Below are 21,436 nucleotides of genomic sequence, written 5' to 3'. Positions count from 1 at the left end.
TTTAATTGTTTCAAATATGTGTTTTCCCACCCAAAGTTTTTGTAATCTGATAAATTTGTTGAGTATGACAGTGTCTTATCCAATCTGAGGTTAAATCTAGGGATATTTTAAGTATATATAATTCATACTGTAGTTATTTACTAATATGGGATGGGGAGAATATTTCAAGCATAGGGAACAACGTAAACAAAGACACAAGTGGAAGAATAGGGCCGTGTGTCAGGGGTGGTGAGAAGTCCAGTTTATCTGGAGTGTGAAGTGCATAGAGGGAAGTAATTTGGGTTAAAATTGGAAAGGAAGGTGATACCCAGGTATGGAGGAGCCCTGAAGGGGTCTGAGCAGACAAGGGGCATAAGCAGGTCCAAGGGAGGGGGTACAGAATGGAAGGGCAAGACCAGTCTGGCAGCTGTGACTGGGCTATGGTGCTGGTCATGGGAACAGAAGGGCTGAGGCAGGGCCCTGAAATTGAGGTGGGAGAGGGGGGAGAGGAGAATCAAAGCAATAATACATGTAAAATGTTGATGCATTAATGACTATCGTGGCTTCCCTATTATATATTTTTAAAAACCGGCCACTTAAAAGTAACCAGGCTTGGCAGATATGCCAAGACAGCCATATTCCAAATACCACGCTTCATTGTCCCTGAAAACCAAATGACCAAAAACCCTTTGCCAGGCTGTCTGTTTTTGGTTCAGAAAATGTGTCCACTGTGTAGCTCTTTAAGACTTAGATGAAGTGAGGTTTTTAATGTAACTTCTTCGTCAAGGTACTGTATTACCCATAATAAAACTATATTTCTCAAAGTCAGTTTTATAGTTAATACATTTCACTAATTCAGACTGATCCTCACTCCAATTACTTGAGTTAGCAAGGTTCTATGGCTATTTTCTAATCAACTCTGTTTTTTCTCATGCAGGAATAGATTCCGAAGGCCACGCTGCCAACTTTGTTGAAACGGAGCAAATTGTGCACTACAATGGGAGCAAAGCCTCATTTGTCCAGGTGGGGACAAAATGGCTTTGCTTTGTCTTGGTGTCATGCATGATGCTTTGTTGTTTTATCCCTGTGTGATTTAGTGTTAAGTCATTGCTAAACAAAGCTAGGGAGACAAGCCGTTCCCTGCCTACCTTTTTCTTGCCCTGTCCCTGAAATTGGAGCCCTCAGAGCAGAGTGGGACTGCAGGAACTTTGAAGACAGCAAACATTTCTGTTATTTCAACTTGAGCCTTTTAAAACTGAAGTGACAGTGGGCAGATAGCTAAGAGAAGGAAGTAGCTAAAGAGTAAGCTCACTTAACTTTGACTTTGTGTTTACCCTGGGTGACCCAGGAGTTCAGGAACAAGGCACTAGGTTTCATTTATAATAAACGCTTACTTTGTCACCTTCACAAAAACCGTAAATGCCTTGTTGCTTTACAGCTGTGGTGAATAAGACTGAGCATTCACGTCTGGGTGCCTAAAACATGCTTTTCATGGGCTGTGCCTCTTCTAAGCATCCCATAGGTACCAGGTATAGCCTGTCCTCTCCTCCTTTTGAAGAAAGTGGTTCATTTTAGAATACGTAGGAAACAGGTAAAATGAGATGAGACCCGATTAAAAGAGAGACATCTGACATCTAAGAACACAGTACATTTAATTTAGGAACAGCTCTGCTGGAATCCCTGTCATGTCTCTAGGTGGTTTATTTGGCCAAGATTATGCTGAGGTAACTCTGGGTTCAGTATTGAATGGGAAAGTCCCCTCAGGATGTCAGCAATGCCAGTCACAGCTCCTCCACAATTCAGTAGATTATGGTTTTGGTGAGGCAGTCAGGATTAAGTGACTTGCCCGGGGTCGCACAGCTAAGCGTCTAAGGCCAAATTTGAGCTGAGGTCCTCCTGACTCCAGACTGGTGCTCTATCCGCTTTTGCCCCTTACAGGACATGGTTTTAAAGAGTGTCTCTGACACTTGTCCCCTGTGGCCAGGCCTGTGACCAGCCTCTTTGCTTTAGACAGGCTGGTTCTTAGACCACAGGTATAGAGTCCGTCATGAGGTGGGGGAGGACTTGCTGACTTGGCCTCTCTGACCCTAGCATTTTCTTATGGGAGGTGAGGGAAGGAAAATGGTGGAGTAAGTGGAGAGAAAAGAAGGAGAAGCAGATACCCCTCGCCATCCCCTCCATTTCTGATTCTGTTTTTATTTTTTTAGACTAGAGGATCCATGCCCTTCTTCTGGTCCCAAAGACCAAACCTAAAGTATAAGCCAAAGCCACAGATCAACCAAGTGGTCAACCAGGTAGGTGTCTGCCTGCTCCACCCCCTGCCAGAAAATGGGAGCCTGACTGTGGGGGGAGGGAGTGGTGTTTCCCTTTGGCATAGAGGGAGGGTCTCTATGTCCACCTAATACCTACATGCAGTAGAGAAAGAAATATAGAATATGTGACTAGGCTCTAAATCCTCTAACCCTGTAAAGAGCGCAGACCTTATAGACAGTGAGCTTTTGCAGTAGAACTAGCATAGTATCATGGGAAATAGCCCTGGAGACCTGGGTTCTTGTCCTTGCTTGGGGATGGAAAGTGTTACAGTGAACAAGTGACTTAATTTGTTTGGACCTCAGTTTTCTCATCTTGTTAATTGGGAATAGGATCTGCCTTGCCACCCCATGGTGGTTGAGAGGATCCAATAAATAATCTGTGTAACCCCAGCACGACATTTCAAGGCACTGGATTCTAGCCTAGCTTTTTGAGATTCCAGAGATTTTATGGAAGTTCAGAGCCCACCGCCGTTTAGATCACTTAGTGTTTGCCATTCAGGACTGGATGGAATATAGGAGGAAGGTATGATGCATCTCACTTACCAGTATTAATTCTCTTATTAGCCATTATTAATTTTTGATGAGATGATTCTCTGAGCTTTAGAAGGTAGGCTTCATTTAGAATTAGAAGACAGGTCCTTAATTTAGTTGGCATAATGCAAGCAGAAAATTAAGAGATACTTTTAAAAGCTTGATGAAATAATTTCCATAAGGAATCTTATAACCAGATAGTGAATTCATCATTCTTTTCTTTTTTTTCCTTCAGATGGATGGTTTTCAAAGGCATTTTGACTCACAAATAATTACTTATGGAAAACAAGTCATTATTAATCTGGTATGCATCTAGAAAATCTTCCAAAAAAAAAAACCCAACAACACACCTGCTTTTAAGCAAACTTGAAAGAAAGCTATTGGTGTTTAAATTTTTCACAGGTTAACCAGAAGGGCTCAGAGAAGCCACTTGAGCAGACCTTTGCAAAAATGGTAACCTCCTTGGGAAATGGAAATATCAGGTACGTGTAAATTGAAACTTGATTCTGTTTTGTACATTCAGTGGTTGTTCCTAAACAAATATTTTTAGGCATAACATATATTACCATTGCTGACGTCATTCTTCATGTCTCATTTTATGAGAGTCTTTTGAATGGAAGAGGAAAGATGAGAGTATCAGTTAGAAAGTTTCAGACACTTTGATTGACTGTCCACAGCCTTAGGTTCTGTTAGTTAGACTGGGTGCTGCTTAGTAAGTTATAGAAGGTAGAGAGTTAAGAAGTGCATCATCATCATCATCATCATCATGGATGCAGGGAGAACATAGGCACAGAAATCCCAGCTCCCATCCTTCATGATGGAGCTCTTGTGATAACTGCTGATATCTGGTGGTGACAGGGCTTCCTCTCATTCTCCCTGATCACTGCTTGTTACTGAGGATGTTCAGAGGCAAGCCTGCCGTGTGGCAGGCGGGGAAGGGCCGAAGAGCCGCTCCAGTTCACACTCAGTCCTGAAGAGTTGACCGTATGTAGCCTGGTTTTCCTTGGTAGTTGGTCTGCTCTGTTAGGTAAAGGCAGGATTCCTCTCTTGCAATACACCTAAAGCCTATAGGGTTTGTGTCTCCTTTGTAAGGTTTACCTAGCAAAATTAGCTTTTCTGTTATTAAGTCATACTTCACTATGCCCTTTGTGGGCTATAAAAGTACAGGAGAGGGAGACAGACACACACACGTGTTTCGGCGTGAGGTGCAGTCACGTACCTGCCTGAGATGTGTGTTTGACTTGTGAAGGTATTAGGAAAGGGATGAGCTTCTCTGCATGATTTCAAAATAAATATGGCAGCAAATGAAGTCTGTTTTAAGCAAAAGTACAAAAAATGAGCTGTTCCCTGCCCCTCAGGCACTTATTCTTTCCTTTTCAGTTCAGCGAGTAGAAAGGGTGGTTATAGGCCTGTTTGTCAGCATGCCTTTTCTCCCAAAAGGTTTTAGAAGGGAGGATTCAGCTGATGTCTGTTTTGTGGTGTTTCATTCAGGCCTTTTTAATATCCTGAAACCATTCAGTAAAAACAGGTTTAGACACGAAGAAAAGCTGCTTTTTTCTGGCTATTCATGTTGATCTGTTATCTTTCTATCTTCATCCAGGGTCTCATGGAGGACATAATGATGCCTCTTAGTTTTTGTCTCATTTTAATCACAACTTAGCTCCTGGTTAGAGAAGGAGGATTGAACTTTGATAGATCAGCAGAAGCCTTCCTCAGCTAAGGGTGTCTTTAGAGGGCCACAGAATCGTAATTGCCCATGCTTTGAGGTTTTTGGCATTGGGCTCCACATCAGAACCCCACTAGCACAGTTTGGGTTACTGAAGGATGACCTGTGCGCTTCCGTCTTGTCTCTCTGGGCCATGCCATTCCCTTTCTTTCCCAGGCAGACAAAGCAGTCTCTGTGGAGCTCGGGACAGTGGGAAGGGGCCGAGCACTGTTCTGGTTGCCAACACTCAGAACCAGGCTACTTACAAGGACAGAAAACGGTAGGGGGAGGCCGGAGTGTTTGGGGAGAGCAGTGGGTTTGCAAGGTGTGCCCACACTTGAGAGCAGCTGGAGTCACATTCAGGACTGCAGCTCTTCCTTCGGGAGCTATGGCAGCTCCCTCTCCAGGGCCTCAAGATTTGCCCGCAGCTAGGGTCTGATGCTTTTAGCCCCCAGGGGGCTTCACCTCTCGTGCCAGAGACCACTTGAATAGTCTGGGTGAGTCTATGGGTCCTTTCTCAGAATAATGTTTTAAATAGAGGCAGCTCAATGGATAGAGCTGGTGCTGAAGTCAAGAAGATCAGAGTCCAAATTGAGTCCCAGATACGTGGTGGCTGCGTGACCCTGCGCACGTCACATAACCTGTCTACCTCAGTTTCCTCATCTATAAAATGGGGATTGTAATAAGGACCTACCTCCCAGGGTTGTTGTGAAGATGAAATGAGTTAAGAATTGTAAAGTGCATAGTGCCTTTCACGTAGTAAGGCACTTAATGAATTCTTGTTCCTTCCCCCCTAAATAATCGAAGGAAACACTAAATTTCAGTTAGAGGTTAGTGAAAATAAAGGTGTTATAGTTTTCCTCTCCCAGTTCTCAGAGCCCAAGTTAAGAACTCCTCCCTCAGAGAAGTGTGGAATTTGCACCCCCTGTCAGCTGTGAGAGCCTCAGGGATAAACCATGGGGTTTGCCTTCCTTCCACTGTGTGTTTTACCTAGTAGGTGCTGAGTGAATGTTCGAGGAAGCGGTTGGTCCTCAGAGTCGGAGCCTTTAGCTTTCCATGATGATGAGATCATCACAAGAGCATAGGCAAGAAGAAATTCACTTCAATTTTTCTGATTCTATTAAATTAATAGGCTTATTTCTAACAGAAAAGAATTGGCATATATGGTCAAGGCCAAAGTGGCTATTACGTATGGTGGTTTATTTAGTTTGATCAACAAGCATTTCTGAACACCTCTGTGGACCAGGCACTGAGGCTTCTGAAACAACAATTCAGAAAAGCCAAAACTTGCCTCTAAGCAGTTTACAAACTACTGGGAGAAAATCTGGAAGATAAGGAAGTACAAATATAAACCGAGTGAGTGCAAAGTCCTTCCAGGGGATCATTAGAGAAGGCTGGTTGAACTTTGACAGGTCAGCAGAAGCCTTCCTTAAGGCTTTGTTTCGAGAGGGCCACAGAATCTGAATTGCCCATTATTGGGGGTTCTTTGACATTGACTTATGTTGTCAGCCCACCACCAGATCAGTTTAGGGGACTTAAGAGTTTCAGGGAGGGCCCCACGGGTGGATAAAGTGGGAGGAGAATCAGGTTCAGTTGCCTTTTTAAATGGCAGTGAGGAAGCATTTGGTGTGAAGAAATACATTTTTGTAGTTGGAAGAAGTGTGTCCCAGAGTTTCCTTCCTCAAAGCTTCTAGAAGAGGGAAAAGAGGGGCCCCTACATTAGCCTACTGTGCAAACGTTGAAATAGAGACTTGACCTCCTCAAAGACCTTGCTAAGTATAGGCCAGCGCCTTGAGAAGGCTTGTGCTTGTCAGTAAGGAAGCTCTCAGCCAGGGACTATGGAGAGTTTGAGAGGGGTTTGTGTCATGGTGGGAGGAGACAACGTGTTCCCATTTAAATTCAGAATCTATGTAAGATAAATAGAAGACCAAGGTCTGGGCAGTAAGGAAAGGCCTCTTGGGAGGAGGGGACCCTTGAGCTTGAGTCCCAGGGGCAGAGGCTTCCAGACATGGGGGAGTGGGGGTGGGCAGCTTGTGCACAGACCAGGGAGGTTGGATACTGAGAGCGGTAAGCAGGCCAGCTTGTCAGTCTGGGAGGCTAGGCTGGAGTCAGGCAGAAGGGCTTCTAATGCCACATAGGACTCTGTTTTATCAGAGAGGCAAATGGAGAATCAGAACCTTCTAGAGTAAGGGAGGGGCACCTCCTGGAGAGGGTGGGCAAAGGCTGGAGACAAAGGGGTGGAATGGGGACTGTTGTGATGGGGAGAGGAAAGGCGATAAGACCCTGAGTTAGGGAAGTTGTGGATGGCAGGGGATAGAGGTATGTGGGAGGAAGGTGGGTGAAAAGGCAAAGATAGATGACTCTGACATTGCAAAACTAGGTGACTGGAAGAATGGTGACACCTTCTGCAGAAATAGGAAACTTAGGAGGACAGTGAGTGGACATGCCCCTCCCCTGGAGGAGGTACACGCAGGCTGGGATGGCGGGCTAGAGAGTAGGAGAATGGAAGCCATCTGGTGACGTGATGAGACCACAGAAAGACCGGGTGGAGAGGAAGGAGCCCTGAATATACCTACACATGAAGGGGAGGTCCTGCAGAGAGGCTGAGAAGGCCGTGCAAGATACATAGGAATAGAGCCATGGCAGAGCAGTGTCACAAAAACCCAGGGAGGAGAGGGCATCTAGAAAAAGAGGGTAGGGAGGAGAATCCAGCAGCTCAGAGATCACAAAGGACAAAAGCTGAGAATGTGTCATTGGATTTAATGGGACCTTGGGAAGAGTTGTGCTTGAGTGATGGGAATGGAAGCTGACATGCCTGGGCATCAGAACTGAGTGGGCAGTAAGAGCATTAAGACAAGGAATTCAAATTCATCTTAGTTATACAGCTCACATTTTTCTAGGAAGTAATAGAAAGGTCAACAGGTACCGTCTGGACCATTTAAAAGCATGCATAGGTAATCACAACTCACGCATGTGTGGCTCACCTTGAAGGAATTTACTTGAACTGTGAAAGCTGCTGTCCGAGACAAGTTTGGGGGTCAAGTCAAGGTGATTGTTGTTGTTGTTGAAGCCCCAGCATGGGAGGTTTATCTTCTTTAGAGACAGCTGCCACCTTCTGTTTCAAGCCTTCTTTTAACTGCCCCCTCCGGTTGTTAGGGCATTCTCTCTTCAAATGACTTGTGTGATGTTTATATACTTGGGTCAATGCACTTAATACCCCAGGTAGTCAGGGATGGTTTCAACTTTGCCCTCGTATCCCTAGTGTCTAGCATATTTAGTAAGCATTTAATAAGTGTTTATTTACTTGCATAACACACACACACACACACACACACACACACACACACACACACACACGTGTATATATATAAAATAAATTTCCAGAGGCAGCATATGTGTATATGGGGAATGGGTTGAATCTGCCTTATTCAGAACCAGGGTTTCCTACATCATGCCTGCAGTTAGATGTCATTGCTGCTGGTAGGTGTTCTTGTTCAACTGGTAGCACAGTCCAAATATATCTCCTTCTGTGGTAAATGAGAAAAATTAGAAACAAATAACTTTTACTTCGAGAAAGTAAGGTCTTTATTTCAGAATCTACATTTCTAAGTTATATAACTGGTTAATAGAAGATAAAAATATCTTGAGAAAGAATGAAACAAGTATCTAGTCTCAGTTAGGAATTGGTTAATGATCTCAATACTTACCTTACCTGGACAAATTAAAAACCTGTTCTAGGTAGAAACTGCCTTATTTTCTTGTGCTTCTGGCTTCACTTCCCATAGCCTCAGATGTCTAGAGCTAAAAAGCAGCCTGAGAGATTATTAAAGCCACCCACTCATTTTACTGGTGGAAAATGGGAGCATTAGGCTTGTCTTTGAAGCTCTCATCAGCCCCTACACATGTCAGCATCTTAGTTAAATCAATTATAAACTAATTTCTAAAAAGGTCATTTATGCTGTAGACATTTATGAAGGTAGCAGGACTCTGTCATCATCGAGTTCTGGAAACAAAGACCATCTCTTTATCTCTCTTCAGTGTAAGGTCTTCTAGAATAGAACCTGGGAAGGAAAAACAAGGTCCTTCTTCACATTGGCCTGCCTCCCAATGTGGTTTAATTCCCTGTCAGAGAGAACTGGACACAGATTGGCTGCCCTGAGGTTTTGCGTCCCTGTCCGCCTACTTGCCCTTCCCTTCTGAGACCTTCAGTTCCTTAAAGAGTCTTTTGGGCACAGAAGGGAAGTTGTTTACCAACACTTTTAGCTCCTTTTCACCAAATAAAATTAGCCAACATTGTTATCAGATTTGATTTTTGTAAATATAATTCTACATATTAAAAATTCTATAACAAATAATACCATTTTCTCTTACAACATATATTTCTGAAACTTAATTTCTTTTTAACAAACATTTTAACCTTTGATCAATCTTTTTTATCTGATTTTAAACTCCTGAGATAGGAGCCATCTTTCTGCATTCCCCACAGCACCTTGCATGATACTTGGATTGAATTGAATCTGATTAGTTGTGAATATTTTAATCCATCTCTATTTTCAAATGTCCTGGTGGGGAAGAGAACCAGCTGCTATAAATGCATGTGGGATGGTTGAGAGACTCCCTGCACATCTTGAGACCTCGGGCGCAGAGGGCTCTCCTTGAGCCTTCTGCTGTAGGTCCTCCAGAACATCACCTCGCCTGTGTCTTCTGTCTGTGTGTGCTGTATGTATGCACAAGGAAAAGGGGAACATACATCCCAGTCGTGGGTACGAGGCTCTTTTTCCCTAGGGGTGAAGGTAAGGGCAGGAGGAGAGGTCACTTTGCCCTTCTCCCCAGGAAATGTGTGTTCTGATATAGAAGGGACAACAAGAGATGTTTTGTTTATCTTCTGAATATCTTCATCTTTTGCATAGGTACATTGCATTTGACTTCCACAAGGAATGTAGTAAAATGAGATGGGATCGTTTGCAAATTTTACTGGATCAAGTAGCTGATCTTCAAGATGAATTTGGGTAAGCTGGTATTGTCTTGCGTGTAGTGACGTGACCAATGCCATGACTCTCTGCTAGCAGACTTTCCAAAGTCAGTTACCCAGCTATAATATCAGATTATGGATTAGGGAGGTGCAACACAGCACAATGAATATGATGCTGAATTTGCTGGGAGTCAGGAAGACCTGGGATCGCATTCCACCACGGACGTGTCATGTATTTGACCTTTAGTTTCCTCATATATAAAATGGAGATAACACATGCAATACTTACCTCCCAGGGTTGTTGCATATTCCACTTGGAATGTTAAATAGAGCATTTTGCAAACTGTATAAATTTTAGTTTATGATTTCCTATGCATATACGCAGCTAGGTGGCGCCATAGTGCACAGAGCACTGGGCGTGATGTCAGGAAGACTCATCTTCCTGGGTTCAAATCTAGCCTGAGACATTTCCAAGCTGTGTGACCCTGGGCAAGTCACTTCACCTTGTTTGCCTCAGTTTCCTCATGTGTAAAATGAGCTGGAGAAGGAAATGGCAAACCACTCCAGTGTCTTTAAGAAAGTCCCAAGTGGGTCACAAAGAGTCAGACATGACTGAAACCACCGAACAATAAAAACATGCATCATGTTTGTAAACTGTCTAGAAGAAGCCATCTGTTGGTCTTCCCATGGCTTTGTTAGATAATTAGGAGATGTGTAACTAAAATACACCCTTTTGTTTTGGTTGCATAGCGTGTTTAGTTGAATAGTTGGCAAGAAAAATGTGAACACTTGAGATGCTTTTTACACGTGAAGCTACCATTTAAAATTACTTAAGTTTAATTTCCTTCGAGACAGTTTAACTTTTTAAAGCTCTGGTGCTTACATGGCATTACTTACTTCACAGCGAAGTAGGTAATATAGGCGTCCACATAGTTAGGTCAATGTGTGAGGGACCACAAACAATCACTACTTTTAACATTTTAAATTCTTATGACATCTGTCATGAAATGAGGTGCGGTGCCCCTTTTATTTGCTTGGGTTCACTCTACCACAGAATGGCAAAGGCTTCTCCATTGGAGACCACATCCCTTCTCACTGCTTCCTTTTTGCTGGGGGCCTACCCCTTTCTCTACTACAGAATCCGTTTTAGCCTAGCCTCGTTGGACAGCTGAACTTTTCGGAAATGTTAGGGAGTGTCAGAAGGTAATTGTCCGAGTCTAGAGAGGTTTACACACAAATGTCTTAGTTATTTTCTAGTGGACGCTAACGGCAAAGTGGCGACAAATCAGGAAGGAATATTCCGTAGCAACTGTATGGATTGTCTGGACAGGACCAACGTGATCCAGAGCCTGCTGGCCCGCCGCTCTCTCCAAGCCCAGCTCCAGGTAGGCCTTCTCCAAGCGGTGAGACCTGACTGCGGGAATTCTGTTCTTGAAGAGAGGGAGCCTTGGAGGAGTAATCAAACAGAGCCTGACTTTCCAGGCTGCGTTAGCAGTTGTCATGAATGTCCATGAAACATATTCCAAATTGATCCCATGACTAAGTAAATCACAAATCATAGCTTTAGTTATACTAGTCTGACCATCTTGTGAGTAGTGAAGGAAGGTAGTTGGGGGAGAAAGTGGTGCACGGTCATAATGATATCACACTTGTGTGTGTGTATGTTGTGTGTGTGCGTGCGCATGTGTGTTGTGTTTTGTGTGCGTTTGTGGGTGAGGTATTTTGTTGAGACGATAAACCTCTGCACTTTTTCTCCTTAAAATTCCATCTACCATATTTTGCTTGTATGGAATCCAGAGAATCAGTGTTCTGCATGTAGGACAGAGGATTGAAGAGCAAGCTGAATTTGAGAAAATTTACAAAAATGGTAGGTAGCCCCTTCGGCAGAGGTGACAGCCGTGCCCTTTGGTCAGTAGGGATTGCGCTTGTCATTTGAACCTGTCTTTTTCTTTTCTCTTTTTGTCCACAGCGTGGGCTGATAACGCAAATGCTTGTGCCAAACAATATGCTGGAACGGGTGCCTTGAAGACTGATTTCACCAGGTAGGCTAGGGCCTCCGCATCCGCTAAAGGCAGCTCTGTTTGGTCCTGTAAGGTCGCGTACTTGCTGCATTGTAGGATCTCCTTTGAAGTGAGATGTCGATTCCTTGTGACTTCCACATCAGAATCTATCAGCAAACAACTTCACATGGAGAATTAGGTTGTTTTGTTGTTGTTGTGTTTAGGCAGTTGGGGTTAAGGGACTTGCCCAGGGTCACACAGCTAGTAAGTGTCAAGTGTTTGGTCTGAGGCCGGATTTGAACTCGGGTCCTCATGACTTCAGGGCCGGTGCTCTACCCACTGCGCCACCTAGCTGCCCCCTGTTGTTGTTATTGTTGTTGTTTTGTCTTCACAGACTGAGCTAGGAAATGGTTGCCTTGATTTTGATTTTCATTTTTGTGTGTTATTTATGGCAGTCTGACATGTCCGAACCTTACTGACTCCTTTACTCGTGACTTAGCTAGATTCTAGTCTGCCAGCAGATTGGGTATAGGGGCCTGGATGTTTTTCCCACTTTGGGTAGTTGGGGGTGGGGAGGTGTATACAGATATAAATTCTTTATAAACTAAATTATGGCAATATTGATCACTTGGCTTATTGCTCATATCTTTCTCTTTCCTACTTTTATGAAATAATAGTTTATGGTATGATGTTACATGTTAAACACATAATCCTCAAATTGCTTTTCTTACATAGAACTGGGAAGAGAACTCAGTGGGGGCTGTTACTGGATGGCTGGAACTCACTCGTGCGCTACTACAAAAACAACTTTTCCGATGGCTTTCGACAGGTAAGGAGAGCTTTGAAGCATGAGCAGAGTCCGTGAGCAGGGCTCTGAGGGACGTAGATGGCTACATGATGATGGAGTCGTTTTTGGCATATTTATGAAGGCATTAATCCACTTCTCTCTTCTAGGACTCCATAGACTTATTTCTTGGAAACTATGCAGTGGATGAAATAGACCATAATAATCCACTACATATCCAGAAGGACTGGAAATTCTTGGCTGTAAGGAAATTAACATTTTTCTTTGGGAAATTGTCTTTATTTTTCAGTTTCTTATGAAACTCCCACTCTGCTAAGGTACTGCCAAAATCTCTTGATTTCAAAACATCATCTGCACTAAAATGAATTTGTACATAATTTCCCTTTATGTAATTATACAAACCCTTTATTATGGCTTCGTTCTTTTTTTCTTGCTCTCTGACACACTTTTTGTTATGGTGTAGAGATATACATGCTTAAAGGAATTTTGTGTCGGCTTCTTATTTTCAGTGGCAGCCAGCAGCAGTCACCCACATTTATCACAATTCTGTTATTGCTGAGATTGAGGAAGTTTTCTTGTCTGCGAACAACACTTAGCTTGTATTTGACACCTCTCGCTCTTCCTTTCCCCTCCTCCTCCACCTTGTGAGCATCTACTCTGTGTCCTCCTCTCCTAGGCGCTTCCTCTTTCAGCATGCTGTCATTTAGCAAAGGCCTAAATGGGAACCGGCGGCCTGGAGGCCACTTGTGTTTTGCAGAACAAAGGACAATTTGGATTCAGTCAGAAGGCCAGACTTAAGGATCTAGAAGGCCCCATGCGGCCTCAGATTCCCACCCCTGGAGTGATCACCCTTGCCACTGGTATTTGCATACTCATAGAGAACTCCTGAGACTCAAAAAACAACCCCAAAGGAAAGAATGATACCCTGACAGTGGAAATTCAGTCTTCTGAATTTAGAGCAGCGAGACAGTTGTTTCTGAGTGGTTGGCCTTTCTTATTGTCTCTCATGTTTTGCTCCTTTAGTCATCTCCTCCCACCGGGAGGCCTCTGTGTCTCTGTATGTGCAGGAGTGCAAATCCCTCCAGACTGCTATCAGCTGCTTCAGACAGAGCACACCCAGTAGGAAGGGAGCTCTGATCCTGGAGGCTCAGGCAAACAAATATTTTATGGTAAATGTTGCCTTTTCCATTGTTTTGTGGACAGAGAACTTGGTGGAAACCATTTTTTAAAAAATCTTCTTAACTTGGAATGATGTAGTGGAGAGGACACTGGGTTAGGAGCTGGGAGACTTGGGTTTTAGTCCCAATTTTGCCTTTAAGTCATTTAACCTGGGTCTCTTTCTTTTTCTGTAACATGAGAGGGGTACATAAGAAGACTTGTCTTTTCCAGCATTAAAATCCTGTGATTCTTTGACTTCGGTGTGACTGTGATATGGGAGACCACGACAAACCTCCTCAAATTCCACTCCTTAACAAAACCAAAAAAAAAGCCTTGGGAGCCAAGATTACATGTCCTGTTGATAGAGGGCTTTTTAAAAAATGAGTTATTAATTTACTGGTTTCAAACATAACAAGGCTGAATTCTCTTGTGGCTTTTTTTAAGGGGGAGGTGGGGAAGAGATGTGGGGCACAGCATAAAATATGTGTAGTTGACCTCACATCAGATAAGTAGAATTCTTAAATGATTGGTGTTTTTTTTTCCCCCAGTTGCCTATTATCATGGTTGTTGCCTTTTCAATGTGCATTATCTGTTTACTTATGGCTGGTAAGTCCATTCTTATTCCATCCTTAAATTAAATCTTTAAGTCATTACATTAACATATATGCATATACACAAACATACATGCATGTATATATTTTGCTGCATCTTAACAAGGGTTAAATGTATTCTAACTTTGACTAAGTTTAACAGGGCCTAATCAGTTTGTGATTTAGCTGTAGTAATAGAAAAAAGATTCAGCTACACCAAGAAGCTATGTCAGAGATTCATTTTTTTTATTGTAGATTGCTAATAGATTGCTAGCAGTTCATCATTTACTTTGTAGAATTAATTGGAAAAACTGCCCTTTTTATTACCACCTTTTACTTTTTTTTAACCTTCCTTAGAAGTTCCCATTATAGCCAAATAAACATGTAAGACAAAAATGGGGGAACATACTTTTATGTTTATGATTAAATTGTGAGACGTGTATTCTTTGACATAGTCATTCAATCATTAAACTTTGATTAAGAGCATACTGTGTGCCAGACACTACACTAAGCCCTGGGGACACAAAGGGAGGCAAAAGACAGTCCCTGTCCTGGAGCTCACCGCCTAACGAAAAACAAGAACTTACAAACAACTCCATACAGATAAAGAGGAAATAAATAGGAATGGGATAAAAAGGAAACAATCAATAGAGGGGTGGTACTAGAATTAAAAGAGATCAGGAAAGGTTTCTTGTCAAAGGTGGATTATAGCTGGCACTAAAGGAAGTCAGGAGGGGAGGATAAGGAAGGGGAGCATTCTGTGCAGGAGGAACAGCCAGAGAGAATGACTGGAGCCGAGAGATGGAGTGTCTTGGCCCTGGCCTTGGCCTTGGGTCTGAGAGTCTGTGTGGTGGGGAATGAGGGGTAAGAGGACTGGAAGGTAGGAGGGGGAGCAGTAGTGACAATAGGAGGCCACTGATGTTTGTTGAGTAGGGAAAAGGGGGTGGCACGTGTGACCTGCTTTAGGAAGATCCCATTGGTGGCTGAATGGAGGTTGGATTTGAGTAGGGAGAGACTGGAGGCAGGCAGACCCATGCGTGGGTGTTACAGTAGTCTGGGCATGAGGCAGTGAAGGCCTGCACCAGAGTAGGGGCAGTGTTAGAGGAGAGAAGGATGTGCATTCGAGAGATGTTGCAGAGGTGCTATCGACAGGCCTTGACAACACCCTGGATGTGGGGGGTGAGAAAGAAGGGGAGGAGTCCAGGATGACTCCTAGATAGTGATCCCAAAGGATGCCAAGGATAGTGGTGCCCTCAGCAGTAATCGGAAAGGTTGGAATGGGGGCAGGTATGTGAGGAAGGATAATGAATTCAGGTTCGGACATGTCAAGTTTAGGACGTATGCAAGACATCTATTTTGAAATGTTTAATAGTGAATTGGAGGTGAGAGACTGGAAGTCAACTGAGAACTTTCGGGCTGAATAAATAGATTTGAGAATCATCAGCTGATAATTGAATCTATGGGAGCTGATATCATCATGTGAAATAGTAGGTAGGAAGAAGAGAAGAGGTTCCAGGACAGGACGTTGTGGGACACTCGTGGTTAGCAGACATGACCTAGATGAAGATCCAGCAAAGGAGATTGAGAAGGAGTGGCCTGGTAGGACGGAGGAGAACCAGGAGGAAGAAGTGACCCCAAAACCTCAAGAGAAGAGCATATCAAGGAGGTGACTGACAGTGTCAAAGGCTGCACGGAAGTCAGAAGCCTTTGGATTTGGTGATTAAGACATGATCGGTGACTCTGGAAAGAGAGCTTTGTTTGAATGATGAGCTTGGAAGCCTGACTGTAAAGGGTTAAGAGGAGAGGAAGTGGAGGGAGGTACCAGTTGTAGCCGGCCTTCTCCAGGAGTTTAGCCACAAAAGGCAGGAGAGATGGGGATGATAGTTAGTTCGCATGGATGGGTAGATCAAGTAAGGCTTTTGTGTATTGGTCAGTTTGCCTAGGCACATGATGGAGTCTTTGTGGCTAAAGGATGTTTGAATATTTACATGTATGTGTGCAGGCACACACTTAACATATATTTAGATAGGTAGATCTTGATTGGTGGGGTGTGTGTGTGTGTGTGTGTGTGAAATCCATACTAAATTAGGCAAAATTAATCAACCTAGAATAAATGCAGAGTTTTGTAATATTTTTCTCTTCTTCACTGAAAAACTGTTGACTTGACTAATGAGGATTTATGATAGGATGGAGTAATGAGAAGAAATCACTCTCCTCAAAACGCAGAAGCATAGATACCTCTTTGTCAGCTTTTCTCAAGTTCCTTTATGGTTTTGTCACCTTTGCCCTGAGAGATGGCATCACCTGTGCCATCTGGGAAAGAAGAGTGGTGGGCAGTGTATGCAGGCCGGTTCTCTCCTGTCTAGGACTTGCTTCTTGCTTCATGCTGCCCTTTGTTGGCCATCCACTTCACTCTTTAAAAAATAATTCAGGGGCAGCGAGGTGGCACAGTAGATAGAGCACCAGCCCTGGAGTCAGGAGGACCCGAGTTCAAATGTGGTCTCAGACCAGACACTTGACACTTAACTAGCTGTGTGACCCTGGGCAAGTCACTTAACCCCAGTTGCCTCTGCAAACCGCCCCCCCCCAAAAAAAGATAATTCAATAGCCTTCACTGCCAGGAAGTCTTACCACTTCTGTGGGGCATTCAGCAAATCCTCCTGTAGCTGACCTTTAGATTAGGCTAAAGCTAAGCCAGGTTTAGCCCTCATAATGACTCCATCTAAAAACATTAAGTGTCCAGTCATTGCCCAACACTGTACCAGCAGGTCCTGTGCAAGATATGAATGGAGGGTAGAAGAGGCTAACCCAGCCATTTCATTCTAGTGTAAAGGATGAAAGTTAATTATATGAAACATCCAGAGAAAAATGCTAAGTTCCTATAAACATTATAAGATTTGGGTAGAAAGAGACATAAGGGCTGGAGTATCTGGAGGTTTCATTAAGGAAATGGAGCTTATAGCTTAGATAGGATTTGGAGAGTTTGAGAGGAGAAGGCATTATGGAACGATCATAAAGGAAGGAGTATAGAATGTATGGAACTAAGCCTGGCAGGGGAGTCCTAAGAGAAATAGTAGGTAACGAGGAAAGGTAAGGGACAACCAACTGATGCAGAGGTTTGGGAATGCCTTGGTGAGGATTTGGGACTTTTTCCAAGTGGAAAAGTAGGGTTCCGTAAAAGATGCCGAGCCAAGGAGTGACAACGAAAGGAACGTCTGAAGAGTGTTGCTGTGGCAGTGCTTTGCAGAACTGTAGCAAAGAGAGGCCAGACACAAGGAGACCATTTAGGCAGCAGCTGTAGCGGCATCTGTATCAAGATGGGAGAGGGAAGAGTGGATGAGGGTGATGGCCGTGGAGGGGATAGATCTGACACACTCTGTGAGAAGTCGTGATTGCTTTGTGCCTGGTTGTGAGAGGTAACTCCAAGGTTTTAGACTTGAAGTTAGGGGAGTGGTGCGTGTGACTGGCAGCAGGAGGAAGCTTTGGAACCTTTGGCATTTGGAAGCTCCGGCCCGGGGCCCATGTTTGGAGTAGTGACGCCCTCTAGGGGTTGTGTGTCGGAACTAGAGCTGAGAGAAGAGAGAAGGGAGAGGTGGGTTTAGGAGTAGAGAGATAGAGATGTAGATTTGAGGGGAGACAGCTTCTTTCAGCTGGAGGGAGGACTTGGATTCATTCCAGATCAATCATGTGGACATCAGGCACTGAATTTGGACTTGCTTTCAATGTGATGAGCAACTAGCATCGATCTCACTGGCTTTGTCATTGAATTGTTTCATGCTTATGTATGATTCCAAGTACCCAGAGTCGTGTTTTATCAGTTGTTGGTTTAAAAAGAACAAGATACAAGAAGTCCCACGTGATGGATGAAAGCCTGCTAAGTGCCAAGCCAGGATATGCAGCCGTCCGTCCTGCCCCTCTGTGTGGAGAGCGTGTGCGTCTCCTTACTTTCATGGTCAGAGCAACACTAGTTTCAGCCTCAAATGGGAAGCCAAGTAAAACACCTTCTTTATTCTGGGCCTGGCGCGGCTGTTTCATTGTAGTTTGTACTTTAGATATTTCTCAGGAGTGCACGTGAATCAGAGTGAGCTGCGTCTGTTGACCTTTTGATAACCAGCCCTTATCTGTTATGTTTGAAGTGAAATTCTTTAAATAGCTTTATAATACCTTCTCAAAGTGGCGATTATTTGAGAGCTATAATGTAACTGTAGTTTTAAAACTTAAAAAGACAATGCTAATTACCTTTTGACTAGATGTGCTTATTACGAATGTGCTAATAGACTTTTGATTGCATAGATGTGTTGGACTGACATAGATATAATATTAATGAAAAGTGACTTTATTATAATAATTTTCTTTCTTTTTAAAAAAATAAACAGGTGACACGTGGACAGAGACATTGGCCTATGTGCTCTTCTGGGCATTTGCAAGCTTTGGAACATTTTTAATTATTATTTACAATGGCAAGGATTTTGTCGATGCTCCCAAACTGGTCCAAAAAGAAAAGATAGACTGAATTTGTATCTGTGGAAAGCGGCTTGGCGTGGAAGATTCCACGGTTCAGAATTGGAGTCTTTACTGATCTGCTTTCCACACCAGCAAGATGTCTTCTTAGCTTTTTTTATCTTTAGAAAAAGCAAATCCTGTACTTTATTTAGCGATGGTGACATACAGTTGAGATCTGGTGTTATACCCATCTTCAGAATGATCTTTTAAATAGTGCATCAGTTGGGAATGGGACCCTCCTAATAGAACAGTGCAGGCCAAAGGCATGGTGATGTTTTTGGCTTCAAGCCTGCCAGAATTTCAACCTGGATTCTACTGAACAGAATGGGAGAAATGGAGGAATCTCTTTGTCCCACTGGTGCAGTATTGGGAATGTATAAATGAAATGGAGTTTCTTTCACTATTTAAGATAGTACAATTATTTTTCTAGCTGAGTTTCATTCTTGTCATCTCAGACCAATCACAATTGACAAGCATATGTTTGTGGACTTTTGTTAAAGCTAATAACTTCTGTGAAAAGGTTAAATCTTGTTTCATCTAATAGTTTGATTAAAAGCTTCGGAGTCTTTGTTTCAGGAAAGTTCTGGGTATTCCAATGAATGTCTGAATTGGCCTGCTTCCCTGCCACACTCTTCTGGCAATACTTTTGTCACTGCAGTTAGACTGTCCACTTCAATGTGATGAGAAAGTTCAGGCAAAATTCTCTGTTCTTTCTAAAGTTGTATATAAAATCATAGAAGAATGTAAAGTCTCTTTTCTTTGTGGCGTTCTGCTCTTGAGCTGAAGGCCCCAAGTGTCCTGTGTTTGAGCAGTTGCCACAGTGGGGCAGACATGCTCCCCAGGCCTTCTCTGGAGGTCTCCTGGGGCTGGAAGTCTCATCTCTCCTCTGAGAACACAGGAGGGAGGGCCTCCTGTTTGCGTTGGGGGCAGCAGCCCCATTTCCACGCATGGTACTGTGGACACCATTGATTGCACGTAACTTGTGTTTGGTGATCAATGTGTGTCTCAGATTTAGAACTTCCAACTTCTCTTAATCAAGGACCAACTTCAGCTTTGATTTATGTGTAGAAACAGACAGGAAATATGCTTTCAGAGCTATGCGTAGTTCTTATTGGGAATGCAGCTGCATATTCAAATCGCAGTTATGAAGTCCAACATTCTAAAACTGTGTAAGATAGTAGGGCACTTGCCACCTTTGAGAAGATAATTCATTTAATGCACTGCTACGTTGTGTCAGCGTTGTGCTGGAAGGTATGTACTGATTCATTTTATCTTTAAATGTTTCTAAAAACCCCTTCCTGTCAAGATCACCTTTTTGTTAGCACTCCTAACAAGAAACAGTTGCTTTTAGAATCCATAATGGAAATCATAGTTGAAAAATCCTGCATAGTTTAGAATCCGTTATCAGAGCGCATAATGACTAAGATAAAAGTGGACTACCTGTTCTTAATATGTAAATAAATGTAATTTGTTCCAAAGACCAATGGACTGTGGGATCTGCCCGCGTCTGTTGTAGCACATAATCCATAAGCTTTGAGCCATTTCATGCGAAAAACTCGTTTTACCAACTACAACAGAGACCAAATCTGAACTTCAAACCCGGCTGCTTTGAAGACATGGATTAATTTGGATTTCTTCGTTTCTAGAGTGTGTCTTTCAGAATTCTGCAGTGGTTTTATTTCATATACTGTATATCTGCCAATGATAATAAAATTTCACTTTCTTTTCTAACTCCTGACATTGTTGTTCCTGTACTATTAATTTGAAGATCTGCATTTTTTCCCCTTTAAATTATAGGTAGAATCAAGAAGATATTGGAGAGATTTTAACAATGATACTTTGCTTTCCCTCTTTCAGCTACTTGTTCTGTAAAGTGGGTTGTGCTTGTTTTCATTTTTAAACAACCTTGGTTCCAAGGGACAAGTTATAAATACATTAATGCCCCCAGTGTGAAGATACTCGCCCTGCCCCAGGCCGTCTTGTTTGAAGGGGAGGACTTAGTAACCGTCCTGCAGTCCCCAAAGGCTTTCTTTTTTGCATTAATAAAACAGTGCATTGATTCCTGCTGCTCTGGGACAAAGTTCTTTCTAAGTGCTGATGGCTGTGCTAGCTCTGTGGAAGCTGTGTTGATGCTTGCCCACTCAGCTCTGTGGGACAGAATGAGTTCCATGCATAGCTTCTAAGTGACAGTGTACAACTCGGGAGGAACAAGGTCAGACTTCCCATCTCGAGGGCCCTCGGCCTCCTCTTTCTGTCCCCTTTTCTTCCCTCAGTCATAATTTCTCTACTTTCAAGAAGCCTCTGTCCCGCCTAACCCCTTTCTCTGTCAAAATAGACATGATCAGATATCAGTCATTTACACTGATTGGTTGTCTGGCTGATTCATACTCTAGAGTGAATGAGTATTAGTGTGTTACCTCAGCCGAGCCACTGCCTTGTGAATTTTCAGGCCTCAACCACGAGGCTGGGGGAAGAGGAGAAAATCACAGTGTGCAGAACAGCCACTCCAAAGACGAGTCTGATTTCACTTTGCCGTCAGGGGGGCTTGCTGGATCAGAAGAGATGCATACTTTTAATGACTCCCACCAGCTGGCTCCATCTTCCTCAGGAAGACCTGGGCTTGTGCCCTGACTTCTAGGACCTGAACCCCTGCTTTAGCCTGCATCTGTTCCCCAGGATCCTTCTCCTCCTATGCTGCCAGAAAACAAATTAGGCCTTGTCCCCTTCCTCTTGCCTAGGACTCCCAGATTCGTGTTTTATAGGTTTCCAGCTTATTTGATATTTAAGTTAATGTTTTATAAACAAAATCCTAGAATGCATTCCTGTAGGATTTCTGCCTCATAACCAAGTTTATGAATGAAAAAGCATTTATTAAGTACTT

At 43.2% G+C, this 21,436-nt stretch overlaps 1 protein-coding gene across 1 annotated transcript in view; it reads left to right on the top strand.

Annotated features, from left to right (window-relative positions):
- SACM1L (SAC1 like phosphatidylinositide phosphatase) overlaps window positions 1-20,293 on the top strand; it is a 54,213-nt gene extending 33,920 nt beyond the window's left edge. Inside the window, exons 9-20 of the mRNA XM_020987328.2 lie at window positions 917-1,002; window positions 2,187-2,273; window positions 3,058-3,126; window positions 3,225-3,304; window positions 9,438-9,536; window positions 10,746-10,884; window positions 11,297-11,366; window positions 11,469-11,541; window positions 12,235-12,328; window positions 12,454-12,546; window positions 14,011-14,068; window positions 18,429-20,293. Coding sequence (XP_020842987.1) covers window positions 917-1,002; window positions 2,187-2,273; window positions 3,058-3,126; window positions 3,225-3,304; window positions 9,438-9,536; window positions 10,746-10,884; window positions 11,297-11,366; window positions 11,469-11,541; window positions 12,235-12,328; window positions 12,454-12,546; window positions 14,011-14,068; window positions 18,429-18,565 — 1,085 coding nt within the window. The 3' untranslated portion in view covers window positions 18,566-20,293. The remainder of the gene's footprint in view (window positions 1-916; window positions 1,003-2,186; window positions 2,274-3,057; window positions 3,127-3,224; window positions 3,305-9,437; window positions 9,537-10,745; window positions 10,885-11,296; window positions 11,367-11,468; window positions 11,542-12,234; window positions 12,329-12,453; window positions 12,547-14,010; window positions 14,069-18,428) is intronic.
- The last annotated feature ends 1,143 nt before the right edge of the window (window positions 20,294-21,436 follow it).

The sequence above is a fragment of the Phascolarctos cinereus genome, unplaced genomic scaffold (assembly GCF_003287225.1).
Source record: "Phascolarctos cinereus isolate Bilbo 61053 unplaced genomic scaffold, phaCin_HiC Scaffold_1;HRSCAF=81, whole genome shotgun sequence".
In the NCBI taxonomy this organism is placed as follows: domain Eukaryota; kingdom Metazoa; phylum Chordata; class Mammalia; order Diprotodontia; family Phascolarctidae; genus Phascolarctos; species Phascolarctos cinereus.
The sequence above is the reverse complement of the archived record's forward strand: the minus strand, read 5'-3'. Positions and strand labels throughout refer to the sequence as shown.